The sequence below is a fragment of the Sander vitreus genome, chromosome 16 (assembly GCF_031162955.1).
Source record: "Sander vitreus isolate 19-12246 chromosome 16, sanVit1, whole genome shotgun sequence".
Lineage (NCBI taxonomy): Eukaryota > Metazoa > Chordata > Actinopteri > Perciformes > Percidae > Sander > Sander vitreus.
In genome coordinates, this window is record NC_135870.1 from 12034177 (window position 1) to 12057342 (window position 23166).

The 23166-nt window shown below is 38.6% G+C and overlaps 1 protein-coding gene across 1 annotated transcript in view; it reads left to right on the forward strand.

The window, feature by feature from the left end:
* Positions 1-23166, forward strand: part of eng (endoglin) — a 43176-nt gene that overhangs the window by 15688 nt on the left and 4322 nt on the right. The window contains exons 3-13 of the mRNA XM_078271017.1: positions 3068-3210; positions 9888-10001; positions 13838-14015; positions 16732-16909; positions 17009-17111; positions 17385-17580; positions 18015-18166; positions 18659-18889; positions 19147-19213; positions 22841-22951; positions 23053-23100. Of these exons, the coding sequence (XP_078127143.1) occupies positions 3068-3210; positions 9888-10001; positions 13838-14015; positions 16732-16909; positions 17009-17111; positions 17385-17580; positions 18015-18166; positions 18659-18889; positions 19147-19213; positions 22841-22951; positions 23053-23100 (1521 nt within the window). The remainder of the gene's footprint in view (positions 1-3067; positions 3211-9887; positions 10002-13837; positions 14016-16731; positions 16910-17008; positions 17112-17384; positions 17581-18014; positions 18167-18658; positions 18890-19146; positions 19214-22840; positions 22952-23052; positions 23101-23166) is intronic.

Consider the following 23166-nt stretch of genomic DNA (forward strand, 5'->3'; position numbering starts at 1 on the left):
GATTAACTTCAGGATCAAATTTAAAGTTTTGGTTCTGACTTATAAAGCTTTGCATGGTCAGGCTCCTGTGTATATCTCGGACCTGCTCCATTTGTACACTACGAATAGGCCCCTCAGGTCTTCTAACCAGGGATTACTGGTTGTCCCACGCACCCGTTTAAAAACTAGAGGTGACCGTTCCTTTGAAGCGGTGGCTCCAAACCTGTGGAATGCCTTTCCTATTGTCTTACGTTCTGCAGTCTCTGTTGAAGCTTTTAAAAAGCAGCTGAAGACGTACTTGTTTAAATTTACATGTGATTCATGTATGTAATTTTTTTTCTGGTGTCTTTTAATGATTGTTTTTAGTCTTTTAGTCTTTTTAGTTTTACAACTTACTATGTTTTGTACAAATGTTTATCATGTGAAGCACTTTGTGACTTTGTCTGTGAAAGGTGCTATATCAAATAAACTTATTATTATTATTTATTATTTTCACATCAGTAATATCCAGAGATGTTATGAACAAATGAATGAATTGAACAATTGACTAAGAGTCCATAATACCAACCTGATTTCATTGGAGGGACAACAAAAACAGGAGAAAGAGCTGATAATGTAACATGTTCAAGGTCCCTCTTTTCTTGCTGTTTTTCATTGCATTTATCACTTTCTCTCTCTGTCCATTATTCTCCTCCACTGCTAGTAATGACTTTGCCTCAACCAGGGTCTTTGATTAGTGCTACTTCTAAATAAGGCACATCCTGTTGGCCTTCCAAACTTAGCAATTTCCTTTTAACCCTTTCCTCACGATTCCTCTTTCTTTCTCACTTCACTTGTTTTACTCCACGTCTCCTCTCTGAGGTGAGATTGTGGCCTGCTGGGTAAACAGACCAAATACATCATAAAAGTCAGTGGAGCGGTATGTCATGCAACATTTGCTTACTAAATTAGTTATGATATAAGTCTTGCTCGCTTATATCGCGTAGTGGATGCTTAAGCGTATGTTGCTTATATTCATCTTACTGTAGATATGCTCATCTAATGCTTAGGCGCAGGACTGAGTAGACTGATCCCATGAGAGCCCACTCCAGGTGGGTGTCTATAAGGCTTTGTCCTGAGGAGAAAATCCAGATTAGAGACTATGCTGTATTCAAAACAGCCCTCTACTAGCACAACATACTTGGCCAAAATGTAACATGTAGTATGCGGTTGGCAAACAAAAGTTAAATCTTCAATATGCCAAAAATACCTAAGTTGGGTACTGATTTGAAAAAAATCTCCAGTATGCATCGGACCAGTCCACCTCGCCTACTGTGTCCCACAATGCAAAGTGCTGGAAGGGTCACAAACAGCAGTTTACATCCCCTTTATATTAAACCGGAAACTAGCTTAGCCAGGCCTAACACACTGCAAAATAAATCAATTTAACAGTTTTATAGAGCATTCTACCGACAAATGCATTATGTATGCAAATGTTATTAGTTGAATTGGATTTGGCTGTTCAATACAAATATTTCATTATTCTTTTTTCATTGGATTTGGCTGTTCATTACGAATATTTGATTATTCTTTTCTTCATATGGAGTATTAAGTAACGCATTATTGAACTGCTAGATTTCGGGGTTTCGGCGGGATGTTCAGGGTGACAAAGATGTTCACGTAATAAAGTAAACAAGCCAGGTTAGCTCTCCAAGCTAATACGTGCTACTGTAAACTACTGTAGCGAGATAAAAACACTGAAGCTCCATATAGTAATAGTCTAAACCAGCGTGAACCAGGACAGCTAAGACACTTTTAACTCCCAGATTGCCAACTGCAGCACATATTGCCAACTTCACTTGCCCTTCACAATAAAAGCCCAACTTAAATTCACTCACAGCATTTCGCTAAGAGGCAACTCAGTAAAATAGCTTACACCTGGAGCCTGACCGGACAAGGCCTCTCGTCCTCTGGGCAGCTGTCTGCTTCTCAAGACTCACCCATCGCTGACAACTTCACCGAGTGTACGGAACGAAGTAGGGTAATGTGCAGCATGAAAGCGAGGAGTGCTCAATCTGCAGCTACTTCAGGGGAACGAAATGTCCCCAGAAGTAGCTGCACACTGACAAAAAACTACTGCTCGACTTTAAGAATCTCAGTCGACTGAGGGGATTACTGACTGATGATTCATATATTCAACATTCAGGAGCCAGCCCTAGTATGTAGTACATACTGTGTACTGCGTTCGTCAGTAGTATGTAGTAGGCGGGTTCGAATACAGCATATGTCAGCCATGGTGGATGCCAACAAGACTGCAATGCCACAGGACTCCCAAAATGCCTGTCAGACCCTTTCTTCTTTAATCAGCAAGAGGCAGAAGATGTGCAAGAAAAGAGATCTCTGATTGAGTTGGAAAAGAAATCTGACCCTTTTCACTGTATGTTTGCATGAGAATATTTTGTCCCTGCCAACTTCTTCAGACAGGTTAGAGTAAGCGTGTGCATGTGCTTTCTCACTTTAATCTCACACAATAGAACACACACCCCAGAGCTCAGGTCAAACACCAAGCATTTATACCCAACCTCATCCATGACCGCACAGCCTCGGCTTGATTAATTCAGCCTCCAGAGACACGGATCCCCAGGTTAAACAGCAGGCTCATAGCAGAGAGCAGAGTGAGCAGGCTTGATGAATGACTGCAGCCTGGTATCCTGACACGTCTGATAAACGTGAACCGGCAGATTCGTTTTTAAACAATGTAGTCCTACCCTCACATTTAACATCCATACTCTGAGACCAGGGAAAAGCTTTCAGAATGACAAATAACAAACTTAGCCACTTTCAGACAAGGAATCTGTAACATTGCTGGGTTCATCTATCTTTTTAAATAATAGTCTTTATTTATGTGCTGTTCATTTGTGTGCTGAGCAAGTTCAAATATGACAGGATTGTTGTGGATAGAGCAATAATCTCGCACTACTTGGCATTTGACACGCAAGACTAGATACTGCAGGAATTTGCGTATTAATGTTGGAGGCAAAGATTATTTATTGGAACTTCATTATATGCTGCTGACACTGCATAACTATTTGTATTTGATTTCTTTCAGCCTCAAGTCAGACGTGTGATCCAATGAAGGTTAATGACAACCCATGGGTGTATGTGAGGGAGAGTCTAATTGGCTGTTGGACCAACTTTATCAGAGAGGACAAGGCAGAGGTCCACATCCTTAACCTGAACTTTGCAGCCATGGTAAGCATGTCAAGGTCCTACAAATGAGATGCTGTGGAACGAGTGCAAATTATGTAAATGTGAAGACGTGAACAATCTGCTCAACATTTTATCAGAATACAGCATAGAAGATCTGCTTAGAAATATAGGAAAGATCAGATAGGATAGAACAACACAATGTAATTATGCTAAATAAAACATCACATTCATTATTCATTTCACTTGTTTTCATTTTAAACGAATTGTATATCCGAATACAATACACATTTTCTATACTATAGGCTCAGTCTGTCACTTTTTAAAAAATAATTCCGGTGCTGGTTCCATGGTATCAGAGTTTAGGATAGTCATCATGGTCATGTGACAAGGGCTGGGAAAATTGGCAGAACAGGCAGCCAAGTGACAGTACTCTAATCCAATGCAAACCACAATTGTCAGATTGACAGCACTCTAGCCGAATGGATTGGCGAAGGGGGGGGCACCAGGGTCAATCATATTTCAGAGGAGGGTGGGTGCCCCATGCCCCCAGTGCCCCCCCGTGTCTTTGTCAGTGGACAGTACAATATGTCAAGTCCAGTCACACCTAAAAGGAAGAAGCAGTGTACTGGTCCATGCGTTGCACACATGCTCACCTTGTATGCATTTTACACCTTTCAGATAATACAATGTCATTCATTGTTACAAAGGGAATCAGTTTAAATTCACATTGGTAAAAGTATAGGTGTAAATAATAGAATTAATGATGGTTGAATTCCATTGAGCTACTTTGGTTTCAGGGTTTTGGTATTGTGCATGCTGGCTCACTGTCACACTGTCACAGTTTACTGGGAACAGAGCTATATGTCATTAGTTGAACCTGTCCTTTTCTTACTATAAGTCAAAATGTCTGCTGTGGAAAAGGCATATAAAAGCTTGTATGCTAAGACAACATGGATGACCTGGCAGAGATTGACTGATAGCTTCCCTCTGCATTTACAGAGGCTAATAGCAAACAAGAAGCAGCTGACTAGGAAGGTGAGTGGGTCATGTGATGAGCTGAGGCAGGACTGATGGTTGGCATGCAGGGTAAAATAGCCAATTTTAAAATCACCTAATGAGAGGTTAGTGTGCACAGATTAATCAGATAAACTGGAGTCAGAAGAGGCAAGAAAGAAGGACAAAGTAACACTGATTTTACACAAGTCTGTTTACAGGTCTTAAGGAGTACTACTGCATATGTATGAATATGAACATTTCTGGTTCTGCTGCATCTCTTCAATTTTAATCCTTTAAAAATCTAGTCAGAAAATGATCTAGAAGTGCTATGCTATATTTTAATGTTATTGTTGTGCAAACTCTTACCCTACCCCTTGAATAAATGAGCACAAAAAACTTGCATCCCACACTATAAAGTGTAAACACACACACACTTATCAGCCAAATAACCAGCTAACACTTAACATCTGCCAGACATAACAGAAAGATAGGGTTTCCCAAAATTTTTACACTAAACCGACTTCTATGACAACCCAGCTCTGCAAGTTTGGCTGTGTTCCTTCCTTTTTCAGTTTAACAAACACACCGTAATTAGAGATAGTGTATTGTGTCATTTTGATTGTAAAACTTTAAGTGTAGGGAATGACATCGGAAAGAAACTCCAACTTTTAATCTATATGTTTTTATTGCTGTGCCAGACTCCATTTTTCACTGTCCAACATTGTCGGTCAGCTCACATTAGTCATTTCTTTATCAGTGCGCTCTGGTTGTTTGCTTCTTCTGTTTGTTCTCACTTAGAGTTCCTTGTGTAGTACTTTCACATAACTTGTGTTAAGCAACTGCTGTTTATTTATTGTCGCTTTTTATTTTTCACTCTGTTGGCCATTCTTTCTCATTTGGAAGTGATTATGAGCAGGGTAGCATATGTGCTATTTGCAGTCTAGCTAAGGCACCATCAGAGGATGGTACAATACAATGCCTGCCTGACTCCATCACCTCTGAAAAAATTAATAAAAGCACTCTAGCCTCTTTTCTTCAGTTGCTTCTAGGAAAGCTATAGAGAATCCTGTCATAATCTTTCTCTTAAGGGAAACCTTCACCAGTTTGATAATCTGGTTTACACAGAATGAGTGCTTTTCTTTCAGAATGAATTCTTTTGGATTTGATGTTTGAGGATACTGAAGTATAGTTTTTATGTTACACAAAGAGACATTGACATACATCATTTATCAATGAAGCTGGTTAGCCTCACAGATGCCCAGGTCTGTAAGATACAGTATATGTTTCCTTACTTAGTTCTGTTTTAAGTAAGTGTGCTAAAATTGTAAGCAGATAGAAAGACTCAAAGACTGGGTTATTGGCATAAATGTATCTGAACTCTTTTGCCAAGTCTTTAGTCTCATTTAATGGACTGCGGAGTTGCAGCATATCTAATGGACTGGAAATCAGAAGAAAAAGCTGTTTGATGACAAAACAGATTTAAAGTAAATTAGGAGGCAAATGCTTCTCTCAGTCATCTTATTAGGCCTGAAGAGTAAAACCAGACACATTATGGTGTATGACAGAATAACAACATTTCATTGCAAAAACAGTTTGTACAATAATGTTCTAAGTTGTCTTACAAAAAAAGTATAAATTAGTGTGGGATTTTTGGGAGTTCACAAATGGAATTTGGCTCGGGATCTGTGTGTTGCAATGGACGTTTGCATATCCTGTTCTCTTGTGGGACGACGAGTGGGACGTTTAATCAAATGAAAGAAGAAAGTAGACATAAGATCTACTAACACAGACCCCTTATCTGCTCTTGACTGTCTGTTTAAAACAGATTTTTCTTGTAAACACAGAGGAAGGGGAACGTCTTCATCTCTTTCCAAACTGTCCAGTCAGATGGGAGGTTTGCTCTTGCCTCCCCCTTTCTTTGTCCTTTCAATTCTCTTATCACCTTCTTCCCCATCTCTTTTGTGTTTCATACTGATTTACAACCTGCCAGAGACAGTTGACTCTCACAGTTTGACCGCACAGAGAATTATAGAGGGAGCATCAAGGGGCTGCATAGGCCAGGAGAATTCATAGGGAGGAGCTGCTTGCACAGGGCCCATTGATGTCACACACTGGCTTAGGTAGTCATGGTCTTGGCACAAGGCCGAGACTACACCAACGGAGCCAATTCAAGTTAAGGGAGAGAGCCAAAAGAATAACTGGAAACTGCATCAGCAAAGGCCCTTCAAAAAAATGCTCTGTCGAAAAAAAGAAAAAAGTCTCAAAAGGAAAACAATTATATCTTGAAAGCGCAGGAAGAAATGTAGAAAGGTGAGTGATCAGGGTCTGCAGCAGTCATGATTCAAAGTTGAATGAGTTCAAAATGAAAGAATGAAAGTCACAAAAGGATGAAGGGGGGGAACTAGACAGAGAGACAATGGAGCTCATTAGAAAGGAGTATTTAAGGAAAGCACCCGCTGAGTTATCTCTGTATGAAGCACAATGAACTCCTGAGGAAATGCCATTCATTCATTTACTGGATGTACATGCCACGCGATTCAGGTAAAAAAAAAAACAAGTTGTATTTCTGGGAAGACATTATGTTTCAATTCAAAGTCTTAAAATCTATCTGTGATAAGTTGAGACTCATGTTATAATAACTCAGTCCCTCTTGTGTGCCTTCTGTCTTCTGGACAATCAAGTTATATTCTTTTTATGATTTAAAAAAAAATGCACTGAAGATGGAAACCAATTGTCCTTTCAAAATGTTTAAACAACAACACAAAGCAAGGAAACATGTCTTTTTATCATATGATAGTGACTCTGTTCATTCAGTAACAAATGTCACCACGTTTTCAACTAGGATTGCAGTTCCCCCTTTGGCCAATTTTTAAAAAAAAAAAAAAAAGAAAAGAAAAGACTGAATGTGTGTGTGTGTGTGTGTGTGTGTGTGTGTGTGTGTGTGTGTGTGTGTGTGTGTGTGTCTTTCAAATGCATCTGTGTTTTGCTCATAGGCAATTTGTGGATGGTCTCCACAGACCTAATTTGGTTTTTACGGTACAGGTCTAAAAATTTCCATAGCTCAGGTCTGAGCTCTTTACAATTATCTTGTCAATCAAGATGTTTCCAGATCAAGCTCTGGAAACATCAGGTAGTAAGTAAATGAATTTAATATTAAGGATTCACACTGTTTCCCCAGCATGCTCATTGTTTCCCCAGCAGGCCCAGCTCTAAAAACAATCTACCTTCAAATAAACAGAATAAAGTATTCAGTGTCAAAAGGCATCGCAGCTGGATGAAAGCAGAAATTAGTATTTATGGATTTTAAATTCCCACAAAAGCCTCACATTGACGGGATATTTCCAAGCGTTTTGAAAGCCTTAGTCACAAGTCATAAAACTGAACTGATTTCAAATTCATGACTCTTTTACTTTTCTAAACCCAATTATATTGTGGCCATTACAGAAGTAAAAGTAATTAGAACTAGGATTTATTGGCATTAAGTCAGTCTTGGAAAAAAACAAAACCCTCTAAACTCAGACTTATTATTCCACAGTGAAATGGTAGTCGCCACCACTTACATCAATAAAACTCAGCAGTACCAGCTTTACCCTACGCACATGTGGAGCATGGTAATTAAGGCTGATTCATAGAGTGACTGTGGTGGTGATTAGCAAATCACATCACAATTGTGTTACCCTCAGCTGAAACTATGGTTAATGAGGTATTACATTGTGTTAAATTATGTTAATGATGTTTTATATACAGTATATAAATACCACAAGGATCAGCCACGTGTGGGAGCACACAGGGTTGCAAGTTATAAGTAATGCATACATTAATAATAATAGGACTACTGTGTCTCAAATAATTCTGAGTGACACGGTAGGTTTTGTTATTAATGTTATAGCATGGTTGCACTATTCTTTTTCATGTTTTTATCATTTCTCCAGAGTATTATCACACTAGTTTTAATGCTACAAAATACAGCATGAATTAAAAAAACAATGCAGCTCATTGCACATTGGGTAAATAATTGATTTAGTAGCTTTTAATTTACTGTTGACTTTTTCCCCTTGTTGACTTGCATTGCAAGGAGATGTATGAATAGAACCAAGCTACTTACCTCATTAATGTGTGTCAACACGAAGGCGGACAGCAAAGACAGCTTCCTGTCTATCTATGAGCACTGCTGAAATGACTGGCACTGCTTTTTCTGGAGAGTTGAATGTGTTGACATTTCATAGTTGCAAAAACAAGGATAATTGTCATATCCCCACTGATTTTTGCAATAGGGTAGAAATGGAATCAAACTTGTGTAGAATTAAACTGCAGTTGGAACTATTTATAAACTTGGTGCCACAAGCAAAATGTCTCTCTACTCCGTCAACTTGAGGTCTGTTCATTTAATAATGCTCCATGACAGATAGGGAGGTTTGCAAATTGGGGAATAGCTATATCCTTATATACAGAAAACCCACGCTGACTTGAAGGTAGGGTATTGGCAGATTTTCGTTCTGTTCAAAAAGGTCATAATAATTACTGTTCATTTTGTTTGGGATCTATGGCTCAGAGTTCTCAAAAATTATTACTTAAATCACATAGTTATATTTTTAATCTTTAATATTGGCAGTAAAGTATAAATCTCAGCAAATTATTCCATTTTAATGGAGCCTGTCGTGTGTTTCTAGTTAAATGTATGCCACTGAGCTGTATGAAAACAGTTAACGATGATGTAATGGGAGCAAGGGGCATTGTTTGAAGTATTCGAAACATTTCATAAAGTTTTAATTTTTTTTATTTTACTTTGTTTGTATAACACAGCACACACTCAGCATGGTACACTTGCCAACAAACTTATTATAGGCAGAAAAGTAGTTCCCATATGGATGGCTTCACAGTGTGAGTGAATATTTAGGGCATTTGATTTCTTTGTCTTCCTAATCAGTCCCAGTGTTCCACCTGGAGATTTACACCATTGCAAAACTTTCTGTGCCTGCAACACAATCAGGATCTCCAAAGTCTTTGGCTTTCACACAGAATTAGAAGTTGTTAACTCATTATTATGCTTAAGCAGCACTGAATTTACAGCTAAATAAGTGACACTGTAAACATTTAAATGTTCAGTTCAAAGTACATTTGGGTTTTAAAAGTAATGGAGTTGGAATATTTTTTTTATATATATATATTTTTTTTTATATATATATATATATATATATATTTTTTTTTTTTTTTCCATCTTTGTCCTAATGCAAGTGCTCATATTATTCTCATTTTCAGGTTCATAATTGCATTTAGAGGTTATATCAGAATAGGTTTACATGGTTTAATAAAAAAAAAAAAAAAAACATATTTTTGTTGTACTGCACATTGCTGTAGCTCCTCTTTTCACCCTGTGTGTTGAGCTCTCCGCTAGAGTGAGGCATCTCACTTCTATTCCATCTTTTTTGGGAGTCACACATGCGCAGTACCTAGGTAAGGACAACAAGCCAGTCAGAAGCAGAGTATGAGGGTGTGCCACGCTAGCAGCTAGCTATATATATATATATATATATATATATATAGCTAGCAATATATATATATATATATATATATATATATATATATATATATATATATATATATATATATATATATATATATATATATACTGTATATAACACAATAAAGGAAAGGGAAAAAGCCAAAAAGCATAATGTGAGGACTTTAACATTTTGAGTAAATTCTTTTTTTTTCCCACTCAGGATTCCCCTATGTTCTCTCTCGAGATGACCAATGCCAAGCCAATGAACCTTATCCTCACATCGCCAGACACGGTATATGGTCTATACAACATCAACACCGATGTTCACATTTATGTGAGTAATGTCTCTTTGTTTTTCCGCATCAACATTCAGGCTGTGCTCCCACCTAGCATTTGTTTGGGGGCAGGGTGGGTGGATGTGTGCAGAGCTCTTAAAGGAAAATGTTGATCATGCAACATAACGTTAAATTTCATTCATGTGTTACTCTGTTCTCATGTGATTCCATTACTTAGCTTGCCATTGAAACAAAGGATTGTCTAACAAGTTCTAACTACTCATGAAAAATGTAGTTAGAAAAGTGTAAGTGGTTATTTCTTCAGTATTGTATAATTTCCAAATTTCTCCAGATGTACTTAGCTTCTGTCTATTGCCAGCTGTTTTACATACAGTCAAACTGCCACATCTGTTCAGCTCTGGAGAGAGCAGCTAAAGAGAGACAATGAACCATGTTGGTTTTCTATATATTTTCCCTAGTTGCTGCTCTGCACAAGGCCGTTTTTGAGTTTTTACTGCCCACACCATAAATTGGTAAGAGAACTTTTAGAGTGTCCGGCAACGAGAGGGGCTGATGGCATCGCCCTGTAAAATTAATGTTCCAATGAAACTGGAGATTCTGACTTTTACACACTGTCTGCAGATTATATCTCTGAATTAAATGCAGGGGGGGCAGGAAACAACTTTTATTCAGCTGCTTGAGTGTTTAATTAAATAGAGGAATAATACTGTTATGAGGAAAAGTGTTCCAGCAGTTGTCACAGTTTGGTCATTGTATTGTGTCAAATTGACATTGGCAATGAACCTAACGAGGTAAATCAAACACAACTATGTTGTTATCAAAACAAACCAGTGATACCTTCCATTTGGTTTTGACAGAAAAGTCTTAGGTCACAGTTTTTTTTATTACCAAACTAAACAGCCAGTCTTAAACAGGAAATTATATTCAACAAGGACTGAGGTGTCCGAATATATGAAATTGCCTCAAACTGGACCATTCATTCTAAATATGTTACTAATGAAAAACCTTATTTCTTAATGAAAAACATTGATTAGTTTCAGTTGTTTTCTAGACGTGATGTATCTACGTTGTTAAAGAACCCAAATCTTATCAGTCCCTGAAGTAAGCAGTTTTGGCCTCCTGTGCTGTTTTGTTGCACCAACTCCATATTACACATATTGATGTCAGTTTCCTTTGTCAAAGTTGTACTTTTGCACAATGATTAATATGTTTTTGTAACCTTAGAGGCAGCCACTGGTGTCTGTCCATGTTAGTACAGCATGAGAGTTGAATTGAGATTTGAAACTTCCTTAAGAGGAAGAATCTCAATGAACATTTTATCAGCTTTATTTCTTTCCACAAACTGACATTATCACCTGTGTAATCTTGGATTGTTCGAAAAAGTCGTCTTGTGAACACTTGAGATTTTAAAGTCGGCTGTCTAACGGTAACCTTTAAAACATAAGAAGCTCCTAAATTCACATTGTGTCTATTGGACGTTGTAGCTGGTTGTTTGTCTTCCATGTCTTGCTCTCATGAGTGCTCATAAGTGCAAATGTGTTTGGCAGCTGACTCCCACATGAATGCATCACTTGTCAGAACCATCTCTTTTTAACCGCTTCAACACACAAAAAAAAATAAATATTTTCACAATGACAAATAAGTAAAGATGAATTCATGTTTACTGTATGTCAATTGACTTTCACACTGACATGAATTAAAACTACTGGTAAACAGGTAAAAAAGAAAGGACAAAAAAAAGCTAAGATATGCTTGAAAATGGTCAGCAATTTGTACATCATTAGCAGCTACAGATAACAGGCATGACATGTGAAAAGAAATACATTAATAAATAAAATAAAAATCGTGGCTGACTAATCACGGTGATGAAATATTTACGGGAATGTCACCAGTTACTGATATGCTGACAGCAGTGTGATACAACATCCTGTATCATGTCCTGTCAAGAGCCTGCACAACATTGCCTGTGACTACAGGATGTTTTCGTGGGATGAGCAATATCACTGGGGCATAATAGTGTTTTACTGCAGATTGCAGTGTAAGAGAAACAGCATCTGTTCTGCGTCTGAGAAAGTACGTCACCAGCTTGACAGCTTGGCTCAGTGTCCTAATCACAGCTCTTGTTGGCCTTCAAGAGCACACAGGGTTGTTTTTAATAAAAAATAAAATAAAACGTGAAGACAGCAAGATTTTTTGTCTATAAAATCTTGTGAGTCTTCATACTTTTTTGCTGGTCGCAGTTGCAGGTTTTTCTCTGTATATCATATATATGCAGAATAATATACATGATTTGACATACTTAAATGTACAACTATTAATTGCATCACCTTTTATGGAAGAATCTAAGGTTTTTGATCGGGTGAAAAGATGGATCTAGCATCTAAAACTCATACATCGATCCCAAGGCAGACTGATGGGTATATCATCAGAACTTCCTGTAATATCCTGTAGACAGAGATTTGCTTTTCTCTCAAAACGTCTTTGAGTTCCTTGAACTTTACTGTGAGCCTGCAGAATATCAAAACAATTTCACAGAGACTAATCTGAGTTCAATTCCACTATAATCATTACAATGTTTACCATTGTTATTTCCCTTTTTCTTCCCGCCCTCTGCCTGTTTCTGTCATGACTGGTTTTCCCTTTTTATTCCTGTAGTTTCCCTTCACGCTATTTTTGATCTTGCTTCAATCAAATATTCATGTAGAAAGACCAATGACTCCCTTGGACTTACTTGGCTTTCACCACTTGTTTCTGTCTCTCTTTGTGACGCAAGAACACACACACATAAAGGCACACATACTAGACAGGCCAGGAGAAGGATTTTCATTTTTTGAACAAGCATACGGACATAAGATAAACATTAACAGGCTTATTTACAGAAAATATTAAAATCACCCAGCACACATGATGCTATGCTACTTTAAGTGTTGCCTAGACCAAATATCCATCTGTATGGTAGTTAAAGCTAAAAAATGAATACATGAAATAAAAGGTTGCCCCATTATATTGCATTCAGCTGAGTTTACTCAGTCACTAAACATATTTCAAGTGGACAATCTCATTGTACTGTGCTAAAAATGTATAGCTTCTTTCAGCAAAATGAGCTGAGTCACAACGAGCATAAGTGTTGACAAAATGAAGAGGCACAGCATTTAGCCTTCGGTCTGCTGAAGAAGAGAGTGAGACACATCTGTGTTTATTAAAATCTGTTTAAAATTGATAGCGTGTTTTTTTACTTTACTTATTCTTATTGAGCACATATTTTTTTATACATATGTCTAACTGTCAGAAGCCTACTGTAGACAATCTCTGCTCCGATATTCCCAACATCCTCCTCTGCCTTCTTATTCATGCAAAGGTTAATGTAAACTCCATTATTTCCCATTGGTCCAGACGAGGAAACAGCACTGTCTAGTCGGTGGGATGGATGTATATATTTATACCTTGTATGGAGCCAGATTCCAGCCGACTGTGGTGACGCACAAAGCTAAAAAAGGTCCCATTTCCTGGCCCCACTCAGGAAGCAAAGGAAAGACCATGGCTCCAACAGGGTTGTGCAACTGGGCTCGTGGACACTTAACCATAATAAACATTTCTTTTCAACAGCACCCTGCTCAGAGAATAGATGGAGAGTTGGGTGGGGGGTAAAAAAGAGTAATGGCGGAGAGTCAAAGGGATGGGCAAACATGTTTGATATGACAAAATGTGAGCAGACATGAGTTGAATATAAATAGATATAAAGCTGACTCACTCAATACTGTGTTATTGTAGACACAGACTCGTGCCTTTTAGGAGCTAGGTGATTCTGACTGTGTTCTTTCTGGAAATAATATTTAATGAAACTAATTAGCATTACTTGGGCTCTACTTTCCAGATAAACAATGCCTCCACAATTGACCTTCATTGTAATCAACATCCCAGCAATGTCCACAAGCAAGACTTCCCCACTCAAGATGAGGAACTGGTCAAGTGGGCAACACACACGTTTGGGGGTGTGACTTCATTCACCACAATCCGAAATCTACAAACCGTCTCATCAACAGGAATAAAAGGTGAGAATTGTTTGGGTCACCTGGCTGACATTTTATTAACACATTGTTCATTTTTACAGTAACAAGCTTTATTTATGTAACATGCCAACATATGAAATGAGGATGCATGTAAGACAGCTTTATATTGCAGGATTCCATCAGATCACGAAATACTGTAAAGGATGCTCTGCCTGCCTAAACGAGTTTCAGATTTATCAACCTTGACACTGATTTTTATCTAGAATACATGTTTTCTATCTGCATGTTTGTTTGGTTTAAAACCAACCACTGAGAAAACAATGTGCTGTGATGAAGACAACATTGCGTTAAAAAAAGCATTTTTCAATGCTTGCATAATTCTTTATTCTCCCTTTTTTTTAAGTTAAAAAAAAACATTTTAAGAAATTCTTTTACTTTATAAGTCAGTACATATAATCAGATGATGACTATGTACAGAGTTGACTGAGAGAGTGACAACAACACTTGACCCACAAAACTGCATTACATACAGAACCAGACGCCATGCTGTTGTGTGTGGTGTGTGGGCCAAGCACTGGCTGCCATATGGCCCTTCCCCTACAAAGTCACCTTAATCCAATAAGGGAATATATAGTCTACCGTGAAATATATCACTGTGTCTCAATTCTATATACTGGCAGTAAGACATTGAATATGCAAATCTAAAAACCAGATGTTGTCTCTCTTCTCCTTTTTACATTTTATATGTACTGTACACACTGAGACTGCCCTTACTAATTTGTAAAGTCCATTCTAGACATTTTCAGGGGAGCTCTATATGTACCTAAATACAAATCATTTATCATATACAGTGCAGCAGTGAGCTAAACAACAGCATGAGCAATAACAGCAGCAAAACAGAATTTAATAACTAGAGGATCTGTGTGGACTTAAACAAACCTACCTCGCAAAGGTTTTATTTGTTTTACCATTAACATATATGGAGCACCACACAGAGTTTTGAGTTTGCAACCAAACCGAAAATGTTTTGTACTGTATATTCCAAAATAAGAAGCACTGCTAGTGATTTTAAACCTCTGTAAACCTTTTCTGGTGTTGCGTGTTAGAAACACAAATACCTGTACAGGTACACTGGCGAGCCACCGATGCTGAAGATGGAGCCATAAAAACACTATGATTTAAAGTGAGCATTCATTGCTGAGTAAAGGCTGGACATTACGAATATCTTTGCTGCTAGTGCCAGCAGCAGTAGCAGTGGGGTGCGTGATGCAGACACAATTATTTCCTAACAAAGCCTCCTTAAGGCGGGCTGAGCCAAAGCAGAGCTCTGACATGGGCTTAAATGGTGAACAGTGGTGATGCTGGAATAGTGGTGCCTGCTTTTATGTCCAGTGTCTTTTACAGAGTTTTGGATGAATTAAAATTTATTCTGTCTCTTTATGACCATCTGTCCTTCTCCAGTCAATCAATTATAGGGTATTACAATCTGTCAATGGCATACTGCTCTTTTCCACCATTTTAAATGTGTTGTTTAAATTGTGATCAAATGTTGTGTGTTCAGCCACTCTTAGTTTTAGCTTGTGTTTTTACTGACTTATAGTCCACAAGGGCATTACAATTTCTCAAGCAGTGCAGTTTACATCGCTATTTTGTTGTATCCCTTGGCCCATATTGAGCTGTTAGGTGAACTTGCGTAGGCCTCGTTGTAGGCGTTTGAAAAGTCTGTGCAGTAACTACACAACAGTACGTTGCCAAGTTGAAAGCTTGCTGAGGAGAAAATATGTAAATGTCCCTCAGGTTTCTTGAACGTCTCAATGTGATTTGAAATTAAGGTCATGCAATTGCAAAAGAGGCTTGTGAAGGAAGCTACTTTTAAATTCTAGTTGCACAGCTATGAGCCAGTCAAGACTTCCAGTAGCTAAAAGTAGCTTAAAGTGATATCACACTCAAAATCATTCTAGTCACAAATAATTATCCTCCTGTAGGCTTGAAAGGACGTTGTTTAAAGCTGGTAGTGTCCTCTATGCAAGGAGGACAGTAGCGGCCAGCTTGAATTCAACTCTTAACATACTCTAATGGTAACAAATTACAGCAAAATAATGTCATACATAATCCATTTCTTCTACATTGTGTACACATCCACGTGCTCAGTATGTTCCAAGTACTCATATTCTTGGCAAAATGTGGCTCAAATATGCTGGCTGTGTCTTTCACACTGCTCAGTGTACTGTACTTGGCTATTGGTGTGATGGGGCTATATGAGGTGCTGTGGGACATATCATCCCCCATTGCCAGGATAGTGTTTTGAAACAAAATGTGCGTAGCAATTTGAGCACTGCACCAATGTGCACCTGTAAACCATCAGTCACCATTATTTGGTCAAAGGCTGAGCATAGTGTACTCTCATGAGACTGCTCCTGGAACATCTCCCATAGTGGGAAAAGCGATGTTCTAATGTGCATGCCCCAGCAGTCTGGTCTTCTGCTGCAGGCTGGGCTATGGCTCCCCAGTGATGACCACCCAGTAAAACACTGTAAACTTAATTTACCAGCCACACTGAATGGAAACTACCCTGTTGAATAAATATTAAAAGAAAAATAGGCTTAAAATGTAATTGCTTATTGTTGCAGCCACTACCACAATGAATCAATCAAACAATCAGTTAATAATAACAAATTGAATACTCATAATTTCACCTGGATTGTTTTGCAAACCGTGAATGAACAGTGATGCAAAGTGAACGTTTGTGGTTTTACAGGGACCAAACCTGGCTCTCGTTACTGCATACTTAGAAATGAAGATGCATTCGAGAAGCATTTTATGAAGATTGAAACATCACCCCTGGCTTCGTTCAAGTATTGTTCCACACAGCAACAGAACCGCGGTGATGAAGTTGAGCTTCATATCATAAACATCCCAGAGAATGCCATCACTCGGTAAAGCTTGAGTTTCACAAGACATAGCATATTATGTATTGTTTTGCTATCTTTTGTTGGCAAAATTTCTCTTATAATTTTTTATTCTTCATATTGCAGCAATGTATCACTTCGCATTGACACTGAGAAGACCAGCGTGTTCCTGAGAGGCCCTCAGGGCACCACATGGACCTTCCTTGGCCTAAAACACACCCAGTTTGGTGTAAGCTCAAACACACTCCAGTAGTTATAGCACAGAGAGTTAGCATATTTATTGTCTCACAACCATATGTGAGATAGGATGTTTAAAGAGGACAAAGACTCCACTCTGTCAATAGTGTGACATAGCTCACTTAATAACGGGGTTACATGATTTCTTCCACACAGTGAGCTTTCCCATTACTGTGAAAATATGCCTATTATTGAGTGAGTACTTGTACAAGACAATCTCTTAAGTCATTACTGATTTATTTGAACTTGTGTTCTCTCTCTACAGTCGAACAATGATATCCTGCTGCCCTCCATGACACACAGAATCCAACCTACATTTATACTAAACAGCGACAATGCAGAGGATGTCCAAAGGAAAGCTTTAGATCATTTCAAAGCCAGTACTTTCACCAGCTACACTGAACTCGAACCAAAGGAGTCTATGGTTTTACTGGTTCTTCGAAAAAAAGACAACCCTGCAGGTAAGACGATAAAAGGTTTAAAAAAAAAAAATTGTTTTCAACTTTGAGGCATTTTCTACGAAGAAAGTACATGGAGCACTGCGAAAAGTCACAGCCCACGCATAAAACATGTTACACAATGCCAGCACTGAGGTGGAACACTTGAAGGATATTACTGCTTTAATAATAGTAAAATGCAATTTGAATCACCCTTTTAAGGTTTTTTATTTGTATGAGCCATAAGCCTTTTCCTTAAATCCTAAAACCTTTCAATTTGTCTTGAGGAGGGTATAGACTTCAAAAAGAACGGTACAATAGCATAGCATGCACAAGAAATGTACCTAAATACAAATTATTTATCCATATACACTTCAAAATAAATTAATTTAAATTGATGTATATGGTTTATCTTTTGTTGATCTTTTTTTTTTAAATGTTAGCCATTTCTCTCTCAGTTACAGAAACAGTTCCAGCACCCGTCATTGCCATTACAACTAATGCCCCTCATCAGATGCCTCTGCTGATGCAGCTATACACCTCCCCAGACTATCGTTCTCCCCTGGACGCTAACACCAAGGTGCAGAGTGACAAGAGAATTTATGCAGAGGTAAGAAACGGCTCCAAATTTTCTCTATCTCAAGATGCCAGACTGATCTGCGAGTGGAAAACTGGAGTTACAAAAACTGGAGCTGAGGCTACATTTTAATAATGCTCTGTTAAAATAACAATGAAATGCTGCGCTATTGACTGCAGACCAGGTTTTTGTTGGTCAATTGCGCGATCACTTTCCGCTGACTCAAGATAGCAATACGCCAAGAATGCACCTGAACACACCTACCTGTAAGATGAGCAAGCCCATGGGCGCAGGTGCATTTGCTATTTAAACTACGTGGGTGCTGGACGGGAAATTGACAACTGCGCCGGTGTTAAACTAGCAAAGACACTTGCGTCGGGCTTTGCCCTGCGCTGGGTGCAAGATAGGGCCCTCAGAGTTTTATACTTATGCCATGTGTAATAACTGCCATACTCAGCTGATACCCATTCTTGTGCTTTTTCCATTCTGTTAAAGTTTATTTGATCTTTTCTCTGTTTCCTGTAGATTTCAGGGCACACTTTAGGGGATATTTTCTTGACCATCAAGGTGATCAGCTGCTTTGTGCGCTCCACGGGCTCATGCCCTGTAGAGAAAGAGCTGCCCTTCATGCCAGAGACCTGCTCCTTAAATTCTTGTCCCAACAGCACCCGACTCAGCTTCTCCTTAGATCAGCTGCAAGAGCTAACGTCCACCACATGGGACCTGGAATGCTCCGTCAAACTTTGCTACAGTGAGGTAAGAGTTTATCAACTATTTTTCACATAGTATTTGAAATAAAACATGTCAAGTAAGAAAATATAACCTGTGTTACAACTTTCCTTTGGTTGTCTAGATGTTGTATTGAGTGTCAGTGTAGATCTGTGGTGGTGGGAGCATTTTGATGGGACTTGGCCTCTCTTCATATCTAGCAAGATGAAAATTCTGAAGTTTAAATGCAGTATTTGACATGACAAAGTGACCATATGGTTGTTTTGTCTCCACCACCTCACTAGAAATGTGGAGATGGAGGAAGAGTGAAGAGGAATCTGGAGGTTTCCCAGCCGTGTCTGCAACCATCAAGTGAGTTCAGATGCTACTTAAGCCCTCATTGGACCAAATCCCAATTTGTTATTGGGTGACTGGACTCAGGTCCATTAATTTAGCTAATTCTCTCGTCTTTCTTTCTTTCTTCTTTTCCGATACTAACTTACTCACAAAAACTTTCCAGACTTTTATTCCTGTAGCCATTTTTTGGTGTATACATATTATAATATAAATGTTATGTAATGTATACAGTAAATAGGAAGTTCAGTGGAATAAGAAAGTTCATAAAGACCGTAGGAAACATTTGCAACACCATTAGGTGATCCTTTTTTCAGTTTGTTTCAACAACACAATCAACAAACAAACAGCTTTCACATTAATGAAAACACATCAAACACGACACATACAGAAAGCTCCACTCTCCCAATGATCCACACTAAATGGTGGGTAAAAGTTGTCCTGAAAAGATGTCATTTCTTGACAAAGCCAAAGATGAATGTTTCATATTTAGTTTTCTAACAATACAATTCCTAAACTCTCAGAAGAAAACCCTATAACTTTTAAATTACCTTATTTTTGCCCTCAGGACTTACTTGCTAGTCTGTTTCTCGGTCAGTGAATTGCTGCTTTCTGCTATAATTTTCATTCCAATTGTTACTTTGAGTGAACAACAAGTGCTGCGCAGGCGGTTGTCATAGCAGTGAACTCAGGATATGCAGTGAAGCCAGTGAGGGGTAGCGGGGCTGGGCTTCGTCCTTTAGGAAGGTCTGCAGGCTGACCTTGTGGCCACAATCAGAAGTAATGGCCCTCAAGGGAGGAGGGTGAAGTCCTTTGTGTTTCCAAGGGGGGTCTGACTGTGTTTCTGTCCAAACACGGCCACTGAGCCTGGTGCTATTGTTGGACCATTCAACACAGTTGACTCAAACAAGGAAAGATGTCTTTCTTCAAATAAAGGATTGTCTCCAGACAGATGATTAACCTCTAGGGAAAAAAAGTATTATAAATAATAATAATACAATTTCAAAAAGACAGAAGGAAGTAGGTGTTGATTAAATAGTGAATCGCCTGGCATTTATCAGACTTCGTTTGTAGAACTGATAATGGATTTGTTTATTCCTTACGCTTCCTTTTATCCTCCATTTCCTTCTAGAGGAGAACGATAAAGGTTGGTATGTCAGTGTTGCAGCATATGGTACTACTGCAGCAGACTAAACTACTCATCCATGCTTTCCTGTGTCCTGTTTGTCCTCCACTTTGCTGTTTTGCTTTAACTTACACAATTAGACATTTTCTTCTTTCTTTCTGGAGACTGGGACCTGAAATACAGGAATAGTGCCAGTTGTAAAGGAACATGTTGGTTTAGTAGGTCTGTTTGTGTGGTTCTATTCATTAGCCATTGTCAGAGAGACAAGGGTTATATCAGCAGACTGCATTCTGTTGCGAGACCTCTCTGGGCAGGACTGAGTGCTCCATTCAGCAATCATTCCTGTTTGGTAGTTTTCATACAGAGGGCTCCAGGGAGTCACAGCACAGGCCTGCTGTCTGCCTCCTCCTCTCCACCTGCACTGGAGCTTCTGCTTCCTGCTCTTGTTTATTCAGCTTTGCTGTCAAAGCCTCACTTGTACAAACTAACACAGCAACTGATTACAGAAAAAAAGTCTCAAGAGAAAGCCTGCTTGAGTTGCTGTGATGTTTCTGGCTCATTCGGGGTCAAGGAATGTTCCTCGCTGACAGATTAACAAACTGGGTTGGCTGTCTGGCATGCAGTCGGCCCAAATGCCCACAAGATGTCACTGTTCGGTGGGTCATGTTTAATTCAGTTGATATTTGTTATTGTGTATTCAAATATCGGCGTTAAATAGTCATCATTTTAATTAAATAAATGAAACCTTGTGGTGTCACGTGTACAATATCGGGCTCTGTACTTTCCTAATGTCCATGCAGATCAGTTAAAATGTTGTATGTTCTAATATCAGCATTAAGATCATCTAGGCTTACTACAGACTGCACTGCACATTATTACACACATTCAAATACACATGATGCACAGAGTGGTGGCAAGTTTCAACAAAATGAGCTCGCTGTCGTCTGTCCTTCATGTCCTCTCTTTAATGTACTTCAGGAAAGGGAAGCTGAATTGTTGAGGCCCAGTATACAGTAGTACTTAGCCTAGCACATTCCACCAGGAGGCAGGAGGCAGCAGAGGCAGGTGAGAGAAACCCGTGCAAAGGTGATGATTAGTTTCTTCCAAATGTTCTAGAAACTTGTGGGAGGATCTCTACAGGTAGCAGAAGAAGGGGAGAAGGATGTGTTGGTACACTTTTTTCCTTGATATGCAACACATAGCACGCACACACTGATAGTTACTGTAGGTTAGATCATAATTGTACCATTCCAAACCCTCAAACTACTTTCTGTGTCAAAATTGTTTTTAAACTGATCTTGGAGGGGGTTTAAAGATTTTTTTTTTTTTTAAGGTTTTAAGAATATAAGAAGCAAAGATCAACAGCTGCTGAGTTTAAAGTGACGCCTGAGAGACTGTCAATGATCTATTGTACAGCCCTTTTGAAATGACTTCTATGTCAGGGTAATCCATTCATGGCCTTGCCAGACCACAATGAGCGAAGTAAAACTGTGGGATGGTTATTGCTGCCTGCTCAGATTCTTATGTTTTTTATTAAGTTTGACAGCGGTGAAACACGTTGTGTGGGGCAAGCCAGCACACAGAACATCACCAATGCCAAACTTGTTTGTAAATTGAAATTTGCATCATTAAATTAGAATGGAGACAATGAGCACAAATTTACTTTTTTATTTCATTCCGGCAGAGGTCTAAACCTGCAAAGGTAATGACGTTGGTTATATTTACCGCATGAGCTTTTACTTGTATTGCCATGGTAACTAGGAGGGGGAAAAGAGATTGACAAATTGCATATATTTTGCATCACTGTTTCAGAACTTTAAATTAAGGCAGCTGTTGGTTTCAGCTTATGCCATGATGAAAATCAACTTGTAGAGACTTAACACTTGCAAGGTAAATTTCCATTACAGTAAACATACAGCATAGTCTGTGTGTGTGTGTGTGTGTGTGTGTGTGTGTCTGTGTGTGTGTGTCTGTGTGTGTGTGGTATATACACCTTTTATTGGTGCATGCCAGCGAACTCCTACATCTTGAATCCAAGATTTTGTTGCCTAAAAACATACATTCACTAGACACACCGGAACAAGTACTGTGTGGGTGGTCTGTTACACTGCAAGAGAATCTGGTTCTGGCAACTGTTACTTTTTGTTTAGCTATGGTTCTCTGGAGAAATCACCCTGTCTGATAAGGTCGCTGAAATCCTTGAACGTTTTGCTCTTCTCAAGTAAAACATATTATATGATAAATCTCTGGATTTGAAATCAATCAATACAATAACATCTCACCTCTGTTGCATCGACAACACGCATAATCACATTAAAGTAATCACTGACAAAAACGATATCAGAATGTTCACTGGGATTGACCACCGACTGTTTATCAAGACCATTTCAAGTCTCCCCAAATGTATTTTCATACTGTGTTGGCATGAACAGTAACCGTCAGTTCTGACTTGTAGTTGTTGTGATTGCTGTTGTTTAACTGCAGCTTGCATACATTTTTTTTTCATGTATATTTTTCAGCCCCAACATGCTTTGATTTTGGGCTACCCGGTGTTCTGGGCATTGCATTTGGAGGGTTCCTGATTGGAGTATTACTTATTGGAGCCCTGTGGTTTATCAAAATTAAAACAGGTAAATGTATTTCTAACGATATATATTGTTTTTGGTTGAATATAGATTTGAGATATTTGGGTATGTCTGGATCTGAAATTGTCTCATTCTACTTATTTCAGGGTACCCAACTGCACTGGACATTAGCTCAACTGCAGCAAATCTTCCTGGTAAGGATTTTTTCTTTTCTTTTTTTATTGGTTCTTAACTTTTCTTTCTTTTTCATCAGGTTCTTA